The 16,535-nt window shown below is 43.8% G+C and overlaps 1 protein-coding gene across 2 annotated transcripts in view; it reads right to left on the bottom strand.

Annotated features, from left to right (window-relative positions):
- Positions 1-16,535, bottom strand: part of mindy3 (MINDY lysine 48 deubiquitinase 3) — a 53,914-nt gene that overhangs the window by 29,236 nt on the left and 8,143 nt on the right. For both annotated transcript variants that reach the window (XM_021593061.2, XM_021593064.2), the window contains one exon: positions 2,073-2,145. In XM_021593061.2, the coding sequence (XP_021448736.1) occupies positions 2,073-2,145 (73 nt within the window). The remainder of the gene's footprint in view (positions 1-2,072; positions 2,146-16,535) is intronic.

Raw genomic sequence — 16,535 nt, 5'->3', positions numbered from 1 at the left:
TTCCCTAGCCACTGTGCTTCTACGTTGCTTCCCGTTTGGGGTTTTAGGCTGGGTTTCTGTATAGCACTTTGTGACATCGGCTGAACTAAATTTGATTGATTGCAAGAGCCCTGACCTCAACCCCATCAAACACCTCTGGGATATATTGTAATGCCGACTGCAAGCCAGGCCTAATCACACATCAATGCCCTTCCTCACTAATGCTTGTGGCTAAATGTAAGCAAGATCCCACAGAAATGTTCCAACATCTAGTGGAACGCCTTCCCAGAAGAGTGGAGGCTGTTATAGCAGCAAAGAGGGGACCAACTTCATTAATGCCCATGATTTTGAAATGAGACGTTCGACGAGCAGGTGTCCACATACACTATATTATCAAAAGTATCCCCCCCCAATCGTTCATTCAGCTCACCTTCTTTCCACGACCAAAAGCAGAGAGTAGTTATTATAAAGCAGTGGGGCCTCAGAATCTGACATCCTCAGTGACTCAGTATAGGCTCAGTGACTCAGTAGAGGCTCAGAGTGTGAAGTAGTACTCTCCTATGTCCCTCCTTTCTCCAGCCAGGTCACCTGTGATACAAGTCAGCCTTCGACATCCATCCATGTCTATCTATTACCTTCAAGTAGGTTTCGGTTTTGCTAGGGTGTTGTGGAAGGGGATGGCAGATAGTTGTAAGCATCTGCCTCGGATTCCAAAGGTTGCATGTACGAATCCAGCAAGTTTGAATCTGCTTCGGAGTTAATGCCTGAACTTTAAACACCTCGGAATTGGACTCTCTCTGACATACTAAAGCAACCAATATGAGCGGAAGAGGCAAAACCGGAGGCAAGGCCAGGGCGAAGGCAAAGACATGTTCATCCCGTGCCAGGCTCCAGTTCCCCGTGGGCCGTGTGCACAGGCTGCTGCGCAAAGGCAGCGTGTGGGCACTGGCGCACCAGTCTACCTGGCCACCGTGCTCAAGTACCTAACTGCTGAGATCATGGAGTAGGCCGGCAACACCGGCTGTGACAAGAAGACTCGCATCATTCCTCGTAGCTGACCGTCCGAAATGATGAGGAGCTGAACAAACTGCTCGGCAGTGTGACCATCACTCAGGGTGGTGTGCTGCCCAACATCCAGGAAGTGCTGCTCCCCAAGAAGACAGAGTAAATACCAAAGCCAAGTAAATACTACTACTGGAAGTTTGAATCCAGCGATAGAAAGTTGCTTTGGAGTTAATGCCTGAAGTTTAAAACGCTTCAAAATTTGACTTAGAATAACTTCTACATTTGATGCTTTAGAAACATGGATGAATGTCTAATTCTGACACGAGAGAACTGGTTGCCCTTCTCTCTCCCATCACATAAAATATTATTCCTCTTTTTATCACTATCCTTGCCCTTTTCTTTGCCTTCCCGCCCCCGATCACCCCAAAAGGAGGAAGAAGAGGATGGGAGCAGGTTGACTCAGCTGTGGGGGGATTGGGGCAGGCGGGCGGGCTGACACACACACTAACCCCAAAACAACAACAGCAGAGATGAGACGAGAGAGGACCCCTGCTCAGAGGATGAGGAGAAGAGAGGATGAGAAAATAGGAGTCGGAGGTTATACAGGCACATGCTCTACCAGGAAGGAGAGAGGAGAAAAGATAACATGTCCAGGATATTGGTGTGTGTGTGAGAGAGACACACTATTAGGCGATATACCGTTTATACAGTATGTTGGGGCATTTCAAAATACAGATGGTATGATATTCAAAACCGATAAACCAGGGTCTGTGGGGGTGCGTGCTACACCACTGCTTAGAACTATAAGAAACCTAAGATGTGTCAAATTATATCCAGCTCAGGGCTCCAGCTATGCATTTGGTTTGCTAACTTGCTTGCTAAGTGTCAAGATCAAGCGTCTTGGTTACAGCAGAGACATTCAATCACCTCCTGGATCAAGATCCCCGTTGCCTAAATTGTTGTGCGTTTCAATTTTAATTTCGCACTTCCGGTAATACCGTATACCACATTATGGTTCCTGAAACAGTATGAACATCTGGATACCGCCCAACCTTAGAGACTATCAGACTATCGTTGAACAGTATTACCTTCTGGGTCGAAGGTTTGGAAGACTCTCCTGGCCTGTTCAGACGGAGACTCAGGAGCCACCAGACACATCTCCTACAAAGACAAGAGAGGGACATCTGTCAGATATCTCAACATTATATTATAGTCTAAACACAGAAATTTGGCAGGCTTCCAAATCTCCAGAAAATCTAAAGAGAAAGAGAGCGAGAGAGATGTGTAGACCGAAGCACACAGAGATCACATAATAGGTCAAGAATTAAGATTAACACAATGGCTCTAAGGAATGCGCGCGTGTGTAAGCTAGCTTGTGAATGTAAGAGCTTACGTGCGTGCGGACTATCATAATCATCAGGCTATGTTGGGTTATTAGCTGATCTGCAGATAAAACCAGACATTATGTTTTCACTCAAAACACACATCAGCCAATCAGGCACTCAGACAGAGAGTTATAGTTGTTTGTTTGCTGACTCAGAGGGTCGTTGCCGGGGGGACTCGGAGGAGAAATAAGGAGAGACAGATTTCAGAGATAGGACAGTGTGTGTGTGTGTGTGTGTGTGTGTGCTGGGGGGGGGGGGGGGGGGGGGGGGGTTGGGGGGGGTTTAGTTCCAATCTTTGGATTTATCAACCCCCTCACACTCCAAATTTGTACTCCCTTACCCAAGTTTCATAGTGAAATATGACAGTTGACAGGCTGGGAACCAAACTGCAAAACTCAAACACGCACAGTGGGTAGCATAGTATTAATGACACTTGCCGCATCCACTGAACTGGAGTATGTTTACTACAGTGGCGTTTTACACAAACACACTCAGCCCAAACACAAACACACTCAGCCAAGAGCAAATAAACTGAGCTCATCTCCCTGAGCCAGCCTTTATTAAAGTAGGAGTTCAGATGAGACGGTAGGTTATAGAGCATCACTGACATATTACCGTCCTCAGGGGTCACAGAGGAAGAGAGAGGGACAGAGGAAGAGAGAGGGACAGAGGGAGATCAGGGGAAGAGTTGGGGAGAAAGATCTCAAGAGGAGAAGACTCCCAGCTGGTAGGGAGGAGTGCACACACACTTCTCCCTGTCAGAGCAGCTGGTGTACAGAATGGTTAGATTTGTTAGTTTAAGTATCTCTATAAATCAAGCCGTACATTCTTCATCTCGATAGACAGACATGGAGTCAGACGTGTGTTAAGGGTTAATGAATGGTCAGAGGGTTAACGTCCCTTACAGTTTACATGAGCATAATTTACTGGAGGAGGCTACTAAAGGGAGTGCATGTGTGTGACATACAGTATAACCCAGTTATAGAGATGGGGTTAACTCATATACTCTCCTCTAGCAGTAAGGGTTAAGATTCAGGAAGAGTTATAACTGTAGGTAATAACAGCGCTGGAACCTTGTAGAAACAGGAGATAGTCCCAGTCAACATTCAAGTAATCTTGAATTCCCTCGACCATGCCCACAAATTGCAGAAAACAAACAGTCTCTATTTCACCCCCATTGTAAAGAGGCAACTTCTTCATCGATTTTGTTCTACAGAAATAACAGAACATGCTGAAAACTGCTGTGTTGTTGAATGTACATGTAGCCAGGTCCAAAAAAATCACAACCTACAATGCTGTCATGTAGGAAAATAAAGCCTGCGAGAAGCGCCCTGTGTCTTCAGGGTATCCGGTGTGGGAGAGTGGGAAATATGGGGACGCAGTGGTCAAGTAGGCTACACGTAGTTATGTGTGGAAAACATTATCACAGGTAAGACATTTAACTTGTTTAGTATAGTCCGTTTGTAACTCCACTCACTACTAGTAGCTGTATAGTCTGTGTTGTTGGTCTTAGCTAGCTTAATGTTCCAGTCGGTAGTTAGCATTCACTCACTCAAGTGGCTGCAAGCATCGTCATGAAAAGGGGCGAAAGAAGCACTACAATATTACCTTTTCTAAGTTGTGAGAATGCTAGGGAGCAGGCAATGTTGAAAAGTAAACTTTAGACATGTTGTACTTTTCTTAAATGTAGTTTTGTAAATCGACTAAAACAAACAAGAAAATTGTTTTTTAAAAATGTAAAGTTTTTGCTGTGAGGCAATGGGGTAATCACCACAGGTTGTTTTCCCCACAAGCGGGCAGGGTCGCAACATTTTTCATAATAATCAGATCTTAAGTCTCCTTAGAGACAGTAAACATACTGTCATCTACAGACAAGGCAACGTCTCATTACCTGAAGCCTGCACACACACACACACGATGAGCTCAGATACAATCACGCAATACACTTTAACAAAACATGTCTATGTACAGGTAACTGCCAAAATAAAGGAAACACCAACATAGAGTCTTAATAGGGTGTGGGTCATACACAAGTTAATGCACATTGGCATAGACTCTACAAGTGTCTAACTTCATTGGAGGGATCCGACACCATTCTTCCATGAGACATTCCATCATTTGATGATTTGGTGATGGTGGTGGAAAAAGCTGTCTCAGGCACCGCTCTAGAATATTCCAGAAGTGTTCAATTGGGTTGAGATCTGGTGACACACACAGGGTTGCAAAGGGTCTGAAACTTTGAAGTACATTTGGGAAGTTAAGCCCTGGAATTAGTGGAATTTTGCGTAAATTCATTAAAAAAAAGATAGCTTATAACAGTGAACCTAATTGAGGAGTGTTAATTCACTTATTTCCATACATGTTTCATTTTAAAACATTTATTTTACAAAGGAGTTGTTTAATCTAACTTCTTAACTATTTATCTGTACATGGAATTGCATTTGTTTTTTTTCTTTACAGGAAATGCCACAAGCACTATCTGATGTGTGGAGACATTTCACAGCAGCTAATGTATAAGGAAAAGCTGTGTACATTTGCAAATACTGTGCCAAATCATATGTGAAGAATGCAACAAAGATGCAGAATCATCTGGCCAAGTGCACAAGGTTCCATCAGCGCTCACAACAAGCAACCTCTGACAAAAGTCCCTCTACCTCTATTCGAGGTGAAAATTATGAATCAGACACCTTATTGATAGCAACAGCTCATGGTCATCCTGGAATCAGAAGTTTTTGACTCAACGGAGGAACGCAGTCAGAGAAATGCTGATGAATGTCTTGCTCAAGCTGTGTGTGCAACTGGTTCATCTCTGATGCTCACAGGCAATGTGTATTGGAAGAGATTTCTGAATGTTCTTTGCCCAACATACACCATTCCAACCAGACATGCTTTCTCTACTCATTTGCTGGATGCAGAGTTCAAGTGAAGGTCAAGCAAATCATAGAGAAAGCAGACTATTGCAATCATCTCTGATGGGTGGTCGAATGTTCACAGGCAAGGAATAATTAACTACATCTCCACCCCCAGTATTCTACAAGAGCACAGACACATTGGTCTCTACATTGCAGATGAGCTGAAGGCAGTCAGATGACCTTGGACCTCATGTATTGAATCTGCTCATCAAGGATATCATGGCACTGAAAACAATGGCTATACTCTACAAGAGAGCCAAGGAAATGATTAGGCATGTGAAGGGGCATCAAGTTATAGCAGCAATCTACCTCACCAAGCAAAGTGAGAAGACCGACTGACCGACCAACCAGTGCTCCCGCACATTGGCTAACCGGGCTATCTGCATTGTGTCTCACCCACCAACCCCTCTTTTAAGCTACTGCTACTCTCTGTTAATCATATGTGCATAGTCACTTTAACCATATCTACATGTACATACTACCTCAATCAGCCTGACTAACCGGTGTCTGTATGTAGCCTCGCTACTTTTATAGCCTGTTTTTTACTGTTGTTTTTATTTCTCTACCTACCTATTGTTCACCTAATACCTTTTTTGCACTATTGGTTAGAGCCTGTAAGTAAGCATTTCACTGTAAGGTGCTGTATTCGGCGCACGTGACAAATAAACTTTGATTTGATTTGAATAAGAACACCACATTGAAGGTGCCCAACAACACCCGTTGGGGGTGGTGTTGTCATCACATTTGACTGTCCCCTGGAGGGGAAGGAGTCAATCCAAGAAATGGCCATATCACAGTCTGTTGATATGGACAACCTCATCAAGAGGATCCTCCTGGATGAAGTATTTTGGGAGAGAGTGGTAAGCAGCCTGACAATGCCATCTTGTCTTATGTTCAGACTCTGCTTGCAGATGTAAGATAAGAAATCTGTACTTCACTGTTGCTCCAAGCAGAGGAAACTGCAGTTCAGAAAAGCATTAAAAAGCGTGAAGACTTCTACCTGAAGCCCATACACACCGCAGCATACATGTTGGACCCCAAGTGTGCTTGCAAGAGCATCCTATCTGATGCTGAGATCAACAAGACCTATGGTGTCATCACTACCGTGTCTCGCCACCTTGGCCTGGATGAAGGTAAGGTTGTTGGCAGTCTGGCGAAGTACACTTCCAAGCAAGATCATTGGATGGAGATGCAATACTGCAGTCGTGCAAACATATCTCATCAGCCACCTGGTGGAAGGGACTGTGGATCCGAGGCTCTTTCTCCTGTTGCCTACATTATCCTCAAAATCCCACCAACAATTAGCCATCTCAGAGCGCAACTGGTCCTTGTTTGGGAACACACATACCAAGGCACACAACAGGCTGACCAACACAAGGCAATTTGCCATCCAGGCAAATTTGAGGCTTTTTGAGCCTGACAACAAGGTTGGAAAGTGACAGTGAAGATGACGCCTCAGAGTCTGATGTTCAAGAGGTGGACACTGAGGAGGTCGTTTTGGGTAGCCTTCCACAAGCTTCCCACAATAAGTTGGGTGAATTTTGGCCCATTCCTCCTGACAAAGCTGGTGTAACTGAGTCAGGTTTGTAGGCCTCCTTGCTCACACAGACCTTTTCAGTTCTGCCCACAAATTCTCCATAGTAATAAGGTCAGGGCTTTGTGAAGGCCACTCCAATACCTTACTTTGTTGTCCTTAAGCACCTTTGCCACAACTTGTGGAAGTACGCTTGGGGTCATTGTCCATTTGGAAGACCCATTTGCGACCAAGCTTTAACTTCCTGACTGATGTCTTGAGATGTTGCTTCAATATATCCAGGTAATTTTCCTTCGTCACGATGCCATCTATTTTGTGAAGTGCACCAGTCCCTCCTGCAGCAAAGCACCCCCACAACATGATGCTGCCACCCCCGTGCTTCACGGTTGGGATGGTGTTCTTCGGCTTGCAAGCCTCCCCCTTTTTCCTCCAAACATAACGATGATCATTATGGCCAAACAGTTCTATTTTTGTTTCATCAGACCAGAGGACATTTCTCCAAAAAGTACGATCTTTGTCCCCATGTGCAGTTGCAAACCGAGAGCATCCTGTCGGGCTGTATTACCGCCTGGTACGGCAACTGCTCCGCCCACAACCGTAAGGCTCTCCAGAGGGTAGTGAGGTCTGCACAACGCATCACTGGGGGCAAACTACCTGCCCTCCAGGACACCTACACCACCCAATGTCACAGGAAGGCCATAAAGATCATCAAGGATAACAACCACCCGAGCCACTGCCTGTTCACCCCGCTATCATCCATAAGTACAGGTGCATCACAGCAGGGAACGAGAGACTGAAAAACAGCTTCTATCTCAAGGCCATCAGACGGTTAAACAGCCAACACTAACATTGAGTGGCTGCTGCCAACACACTGACTCAACTCCAGCCACTTTAATAATGTGCCAGATGCCCCTGGATGAACAATCCAAGGCCTACACTGCATTCCGGACGCCAATGGGCCTGTTCCAGTTCAAGGTCATGCCGTTTGGCCTTCATGGGGCCCCTGCAATTTTCCAGAGGCTGATGAACAAGGTCCTCCAGGACAGTGACGATTACTGTGCTGCTTACTTGGACGACGTGGTGATCTACAACCACTCCTGGGAGGAGCACATACAGCATCTTAGCAGAGTCCTATGGAAGATCCATGATGCAGGCCTCACACTTAACCTCCTGCAGTGTGAGTGGGCGAAACAGGAGACAAAGTACCTGGGTTACCAGCTGGGTAAGGGTAAAGTTCGGCCTCACGTGGACAAAGTGGAGTCCATCAGGAACAGCCCTCAACCCAGAACCAAGACACAGGTGAAGTCCTTCCTAGGTCTGGCAGGGTGGTACCGGAGATTCATTCCACAGTTTTCGACCATCAACTCCCTCTGACCAACCTCACTTCAAAAGGTGGCCAGCAACCCTGTGAAGTGGACTGAGGAATGCGAGGAAGCCTTCAGGAAACTGAAAAAACAACTGTGCTCATTCCCTGTTCTCCAGACCCCTGATTTTCAGAAGAGATTTCTCGTGCAGGTGGACGCTTCGGCTGTGGGAATTGGAGCTGTACTGGCCCAAGGAGAGCCAGGAGAAGAGCTTCCCGTGCTGTACCTGAGTCGGAAGCTGTTGCCCAGGGAAACCAGGTATTCTACAATTGAGAAGGAGTGCTTGGCTATAAAGTGGGCCCTAGATAGTCTCCGTTACTACCTTCTTGGGAGGGTATTTGACCAGCACACGGACCACAGAGCACTGACCTGGATCCAGACCATGAAGGACCGGAGTTCTCGTGTGACCAGGTGGTATCTGGAGCTCCAGCCTTTCAGGTTCTGTGTCCGTCACGGCGGACTACCTATCAAGGCTCCCGAACCTGGTCGCTTCAGGAGAGGAGGAAGGTAATGTGACGTAGAAGTCCGTCACTGGCCGCGGGCAGCATTTGGTTCTTTAACGCACGCACACATTCATCACTCCTCCCTGCTCAGTTATAAGACAAGGTAACAATGTGGGTCGACACACAAGTTAACTTCTCTGTCTTAGTACATACATTTCACACTTGTCAATGTTCATATTTAATATAAGCAATATGTATTATACTTATCTGTGTTGTGGATGAGCGCTTTGTATGTTTGTTTTGTTCCTCTCTCTCTCTCTCTCTGTAGCTTCCGGGTATGCTGGATAAGGACCCGAGCAAAGGGAATTGGGCTGACTTTGTAGTGCCTGTCCCAAATGGCTCATTAATGTAAATGTGCATATTGAAAGACACTGTCAGTAGTGATGTAATTTTGTAAATGTTGTGGTGATATTGTTTAAAAACGTTTTGCAATGTATATCCTTTAGTATGTTTAGTTAATGGAAAATGTAGGTTTGACTAGATAATTGCTTAATTAATTAGTGTTAATTGTTCCGAGGGGAGGGGCTAGCCCTACAAAAGAAGCCTCTCTTTCAGTTCATGGAGGCCATTTTGGATTGAGCTGTGAATGGGGCAGCATTGTGTTTAGCTGTCCCATAAGGTATACGTTTGATGGCAGTACTGTGGTTTTTGTTCCGGAATCACTTTGTAAATAAACACCCTGAAGCACAGAATAACTTTTGTGGCTCCTCCATCTTTTTATTTTGATAGAGGATAGGTTTTCCAGTATAGCCTTCTGGCCTACTCTACGTGACAGAAATGTATGTAAAATATATCACTAGCCACTTTAAACAATGCTACTTAATATAATGTTTACATACCCTACATTACTCATCTCATATGTATATACTGTACTCGATACCATCTACTGCATCTTGCCTATGCCGTTCTGTACCATCACTCATTCATATCTGTATGTACATATTCTTTATCCCTTTACACTTGTGTGTATAAGGTAGTAGTTTTGGAATTGTTAGGTTAGATTACTCGTTGGTTATTAATGCATTGTCGGAACTAGAAGCACAAGCATTTCGCTACACTCGCATTAACATCTGCTAACCATGTGTATGTGACAAATAAATTAGATTTTGAACCGTAGTCTTGGCTTTTTTTAATGGCAGTTGTGGAGCATTGGCTTCTTCCTTCCTTTTCAGGTCGATTTAGGACTCGTTTTTACTGTGGATACAGATACTTTTGTACCTGTTTCCTCGAGCATCTTCACAAGGTTCTGGGAGTTATTTGCACTTTTCGCACCAAAGTACGTTCATCTCTAGGAGACAGAACGCGTTCCTGAGCGTTATGACAGCTGCGTGGTCCCATGGTGTTTCTACAGATGAACGTGGTACCTTCAGGCATTTGGAAATTGCTCCCAAGTATGAACCAGACTTGTGGAGGTCTACAATTTTTTTCTGAGGTCTTGGCTGATTTCTTTTGATCAGAGGCACTGAGTTTTAAGGTAGGTCTTGAAATACATCCACAGGCACACCTCCAATTGACTCAAATTATGTCAATTAGCCTATCAGAAGCTTCTAAAGCCATGACATCATTTTCTGGAATTTTCCAAGCTGTTTAAAAAGGCACAGTCAACTTATTGCATGTAAACTTCTGACCCGCTGGAATACAGTGAATTCTAAGTGAAATAATTTGTCTGTAAACAATTGTTGGAAAAATTACTTGTGTCATGTCCTAAACGACTTGCCAAAACTATGGTTTGTTAACAAGAAATTTGTGGAGTGGTTGAAAAACTAGTTTTAAATGACTCCAACCTAAATGTATGTACACTTCCGACTTCAACTGTATGTTGAAAACGTTTTTGGGAGATGCGATGGATCATTGGAGATCATTCAAAATTCATTTTTTTGTTCAGTGAAATCATCCCATGTGAAGAGGTCAACTCATTTAATTAAAGTTATGATTAACTAAATTGTTTTTAAAATTTATATTGGAATGATTTAATAATTTGCAATTATGTTTACTCATATATCCAATGAAAAAAAAATCTAAATTTAAACGGTATTAACATTAATTTACATATATTTCCGATAAGTACCATATATTCCCATGGAAAGTTTACACCTCTGAATATTCCCCAAAATGTGCAACCCCACACACAGACATTTTAAACCCCCTATGCTCCTTTGAGACCCCTCTTTCAAAAAGTCAGATCTCTTAACCATGATAGCCAAAATAACAGGCAACTGTGCATTTTTATTAATTAATTTAACACCTGCTTTCAACATACATTGTATCCCTCATTTACTCAACTGTTTCCATTATTTTGGCAGTTACCGGTAACGTGTGTAGCGTGTGTTAAATGCCAGGCCTGCTAGTATGTCTTTGATGTGTGTTTTATTAGAGGCCTGGAGATGCTGCTGCGTTTAGATTACATGTCATGTCACACACTCCACAGGGAAGGGGTGTGTGTGTGTATTAGCCCCATCTCCTTCAGCCATTTGTTTGCTTGCACTGGACCAGAGGACTGCATTCTCTAAATGTGCATGCACGTGCACACACCCCAATGGTACCAAGACAGTGTGTGTGCGCGTGTCTGTGTGTTATGAAAATCAAGAGGAATGCATTCCGAACGAGCTCAGAACCTAATTCTGTTCCCCAAACCCTCAAGTCTGTATTGAGTCTTACGAATCAGATCTAGCTCCTGAACAGCAACCCTCCTAAAATAGAAACACACTAGTCCAGCTCATCTCTATACATCTGGTTCTCTCCCCTTCCACTTTAAATTTGGGTGTTTCCAACCCTCTTTCTATCCCTCTCACCTTCCCTCCCCCTCTCCTGAGATGTAAGGAGCTGTAGATGGGTGTAGCCTTACCCCTCTCGTCGATCCCCCTCTTCAGCTTCCCCTTCCTCCTTTATCTACCCCTCCCTCTTGATCCCTCTGTTCTGTCCTGACACATACTTTCATCTGTCTCTCCATCTATCCATCCCTGACCATTCTTTCCCTCTCTGTCACGCTAACAGGAACTCCTAGTCTACAGTGTCTGTGTGGTGTTGGTTTAGTGTTTCTCTTTGTTAGGTGGAGAGCCTCTTGAAGCAGAAGACTCAATTACACTCAGACCTTTGTCCTGGCTAAGAGGGGCTGAGAGGTGTGTGTGTTAGGGTAAAGGTGTGTGTGTGTGTGTGCCAGAGACAGACAGGTGATTAATGGGCTGTCATCAACAACAAGCTGTCTGGGGTCTCTGAACAACAGCACAAGACTATAGAGAACAGGGATATACAGGACAGCTATAGACTGAGACCAGTCACAGACAAGGGGCCAGGCCCTATCACACACAGCCTTTGTCCCTGCTAGAATAGAACAGGTCAGATGTGTCAGAGAATATTAATGACTGTTACTGTACACTTCTTTCACTCAGATCTAGCTGTGTGTGCACACACACACACACTCACAGGTAAGGTACCATAGCTCTTTTCTCTTTATAAGATTCTCTGAAAGTGAGACCTGCCTCAGACTTAATGACCCATCCTCTCACTTTGAGACATTTAGGGACATGCATAGTACAGACACAAGTAACATCAGACACATGCTCTTTGGGGAAAGACACTGTGTGTGTGTGTGTGTCAGTCTCTTTAGGGACACTGAGGGCCAAAAGAGCTGCTCTATTTCCCATTAAATCACTGACCCATAACTGTGCTACTGCACACACAAGCCGGTTAAACCATCAGAGCGTGTAAACACACACAGACACACAGCTCCCGAGAGGGGCTTAAGGATAAGAGGATGGAGGCCTGTGAATGTCATCACTCTCAGATGGAAGGAAAGAAACACTACAGAGAGAAAGAGGACATGGTCCCTAGGGAAGCCAGAAGCCCTTTTAAAGTACATCCTTCCTTCCGCACTCCCTTCTATCCTTTCAGGATTAAAATATGTCATTATGACTGATGACATGACAGGATAGGGTTAATGACGGGGCTGTAGTGGAGCAGGTTGAGAGCTTCAAGATCCTTGGTGTCCACATCACCAACAAACTATCATGGTCCAAACAAAACAGTCGTGAAGAGGGCACGACAACGCTTATTCCCCCTCAGGAGACTGAAAAGATTTGGCATGGGTCCTCAGATCAACAAAAAGTTCTACACATGCACCATCAAGAGTATCCTGACCAGTTGCATCACCACCTGGTATGGCAACTGCTTGGCCTCCGACCGCAAGACACTACAGAGGGTAATGCGTACGGCCCAGTACATCACTGGGGCAAAGCTTCCTGCCATCCAGGACCTCTATACCAGGCCGTGTCAGGAAGGCACCAAAAAATTGCCAAAGACTCCAGCCACCCTAATCATACACTGTTCTCTTTGCTACCGCACGGCAAGAGGTACCGGAGCGCCAAGTCTAGGTCCAAAAGACTTAACAGCTTCTACCCTCAAGCCATAAGACTCCTGAACAGCTAATCAAAATGGCTACCCGGACTATTTGCATTGTCCCTCCAATTTTTAGGCTGCTGCTACTACTATGTTTATTATCCATGCATAGTCACCATCTCTACCTACATATTACCTCAATTACCTGGACTAACCTGTGCCCCCGCACATTGACCCTGTACCGGTACCCCCTGTATATAGCCTCGCTACTGTTCTTTTTTTGTTGCTCATTAATCACTCATTTTCCATTTTTAACTGCAGTTTGAGTAAATACTTTAACACCTTTTTTTCTTAACTGCATTGTTGGTTAAGGGCTCGTAAGTAAGCATTTATTTCACTGTAAGGTCTACACTTGTTGTATTCGGCACATGTGACAAATAACATTTGACTGGATTAACTGTATAGTAGAATTAAGTAAAGTAACATGCTATACATGACATCAGAGCTTAGAGTCTGGGCAACTTTTGCAACATTTTTGTAGGACAGAAAATTTGGCCACCACATCAAGAGAACATCCCTGGTCATCCCTACTGTCTCTGATCTGGCGGACTCACTAAAAACAAATGCTTCATTTGTTAATTATTTCTAAGTGTTGGAGTGTTCCCCTGGCTATCTGTAAATTAAAAAAACAAGAACATGGTGCCTTCTGGGGTGCTTAATAAAGAATTTGAACAGATTAAAACTTTTATATTTCATACTTAAGTATATTAACTGCCCAAATATACTTAACTATCAAAAGTAAAATGTTAAAACCAAATACTTCCAGACTTTTACTCAAGTAGTATTTTACTGGGTGACTCACTTTTACTTGAATCATATTCCATTGGAGGCATCTTTACTTTTACTCAAGTACGACAACTGGGTACTTTTTCCAACACTGCATAAAACGCATGTCATGGTGTCAAGGTTTATGATCACTATGTTTGTACAAGATGACTTGGTGTGATACCCTGGGTTGTCTTGAACAGAATGAGCCTGTTTGTTGTGAAGGAAAATTGTTGCGCACCATGCATCTGAACGCACACGACTCATTTCTGAGAACCAAAATGATGATCTGCCTTGTGAAAGCCTAACACAAAGATCTTATTTGATACTTTAGCTAGTCATGTTGGCAATAGAAGCTTTCAGATTATGCTCACCTGACCCAGATTGAGATTTATAATGGACCAACAGTAATTGGGTAAAGGTGGGGATACTGGGCTGTGATCAAAACAAACTACTAGTGTGATTGCTCTAGTTCCTCAACGGCACAGCTAAGAGAGATTAAAATAAATAAATATGTATATATAGTTGAAGACTCTTCTTTGAGACAAAGTGCATTGAATTACTTAGGAACTATGCACACTTTGGAGAGGTATGGATGTTGTCTCAGTTTTCAAATACACAAAATCTTCTCTCCCCAATCTCTCCTCTTGCCTTTCTTCCTTCTCTTCCCTCTGTAGTCTCATCCCCCTCTCCTCTCCCACCTCTGTGGTGACAGAAGGCCTCAGATCCCATTACAGGCCATTATAGATGGCCTGTAATGGGATGAAGAGAGGTGGATGGGGGGTGAGAAAGGTAAAAAGAGGGAGGGTGGTGGAGAGGGGGAGCTTTTGTCCCGTTAGATCAGATAAAAACACTAATGCTATGAGGCAGTCACACACTAATGGTCTAAAAGCCACACTGTAACAATGACGGGACATCACACACACTACATTAGGGACACAGGGGAATCCTAGCACAGGCATCACAAGATGCATGGTTTGAGGTCAGCTCCAGAGCTCTCTCAACACTAACACACTGAACGCTGTTGTCGTCACACACACTGACATGAACTAGTTACAACTGTTCTAGATGTGACATTTACTCTTCTCCCAACCCACAGTAATGACACGGTGTGCAGTACGCACGTGTGTGTATGTGAAAAAGAGTGTGCACGTCTGACGGGGCAGACAGCTCCTCTCCCTAATCAGCGTAGCGTCAGCTGCATGAGCATGGAGGAGAACCCAAATCGGATGCCATATCCTACAGATCTTTGATTACCATACAAATAAGCGTAACCTGCTTAATTGCTTACACAAACGTTAATGGTTTGAAGCACAAGGGGTAAAATATATATATATATTTCTGGTTTTAAATTTGACACTTTTTCATGATATCCTATTGTTAGTTACAATCTTGTCTCATCGCTGCAACTCCCCAACAGGCTCGAGAGAGGCGAAGATCGAGTCATGCGTCCATCCGAAACAAGCTGCGATGCTTCTTAACACCTGCTTGTTTAACCCAGAAGCCAGCCGCACGAATGTGTCGGAAGAAACACAGTTCATCTGACAACTGTAGTCAGCTTACAGGCGCCTGGCCCGCCACAAGGAGTCGCTAGAACTCGATGAGCCAAGAAAAGCCCCACGGCCAAACCCTCCCGTAATCCGGACGACGCTGGGCCAATTGTGCGCCGCCGTGCAGGACTCCCAGTCACGGTACAAGTGCTTTTCTATAACCCTGATTACAGAATTCTCAGAGGCCTCAACTTGTGACAATCCAACCTTGAACTAGCTCTAGCTCCTGAATATCACTCTCTGTACCAAAATCAGCAGATGCCTAACTGTTCAATTGAAAAGTTGAATGAGATTCCTATCACCCCACGTCTGCAATGATGCATGTATACGTAATTCAGAAAGACTATATAGCTTTGAGTAGAGGTCGACCGATTAATCGGAATTGCCAATTAATTAGGGCCGATTTCAAGTTTTCATAACAATCGTTAATCAGCATTTTTGGACGCCGATTATGACCGATTACATTGCAATCCACGAGGAGACTGCGTGGCAGGCTGACCACCTGTTATGAGTGCAGCAAGGAGCCAAGGTAAATTGCTAGCTAGCAAAAATTATTTTTTAAATTAACAGGTACTGCATTGATTATATAAGATAAGTTTTTATCTTATAAAAAACAATCAATCTTAACATAACTACATATGGTTGATGATATTACTAGTTTAACTAGCTTGTCCTGCGTTGTATATAATCAATGCAGTACCTGTTAATTTAAAAAATATTTTTTTAAACCTGACAATTTAGTTAAAAGAAATTCATGTTAGCAGGCAATATTAACTAGGGAAATTGTGTTGCTTCTCTTGCGTTCAGTCAAAGCAGAGTCAGGATATATGCAGCAGTTTGGGCTGCCTGGCTCATTGCAAACTGTGTGAAGACCATTTCTTCCTAACAAAAAACATAATTAATTTGCCAGAATTCTACATAATTATGACATAACATTGAAGGTTGTGCAATGTAACAGCAATATTTAGACTTAGGGTTGCCACCAGTTTGATAAAATACAGAATGGTTACATATTTCACTGAAAGCATTTTGTTTTCGAAATGATAGGTCATTAATATGGTCAAATCCGGAAACTAAGGCTCGTATTTCTTTGTGTTTATTATATTATAATTAAGTCTGATTTGACAGAGCAGTCTGACGGTG

This window comes from Oncorhynchus mykiss, chromosome 3, assembly GCF_013265735.2.
Source record: "Oncorhynchus mykiss isolate Arlee chromosome 3, USDA_OmykA_1.1, whole genome shotgun sequence".
NCBI lineage: Eukaryota > Metazoa > Chordata > Actinopteri > Salmoniformes > Salmonidae > Oncorhynchus > Oncorhynchus mykiss.
Note: the sequence above shows the minus strand (reverse complement) of the source record. Positions and strands in the feature narration are given on the sequence as shown.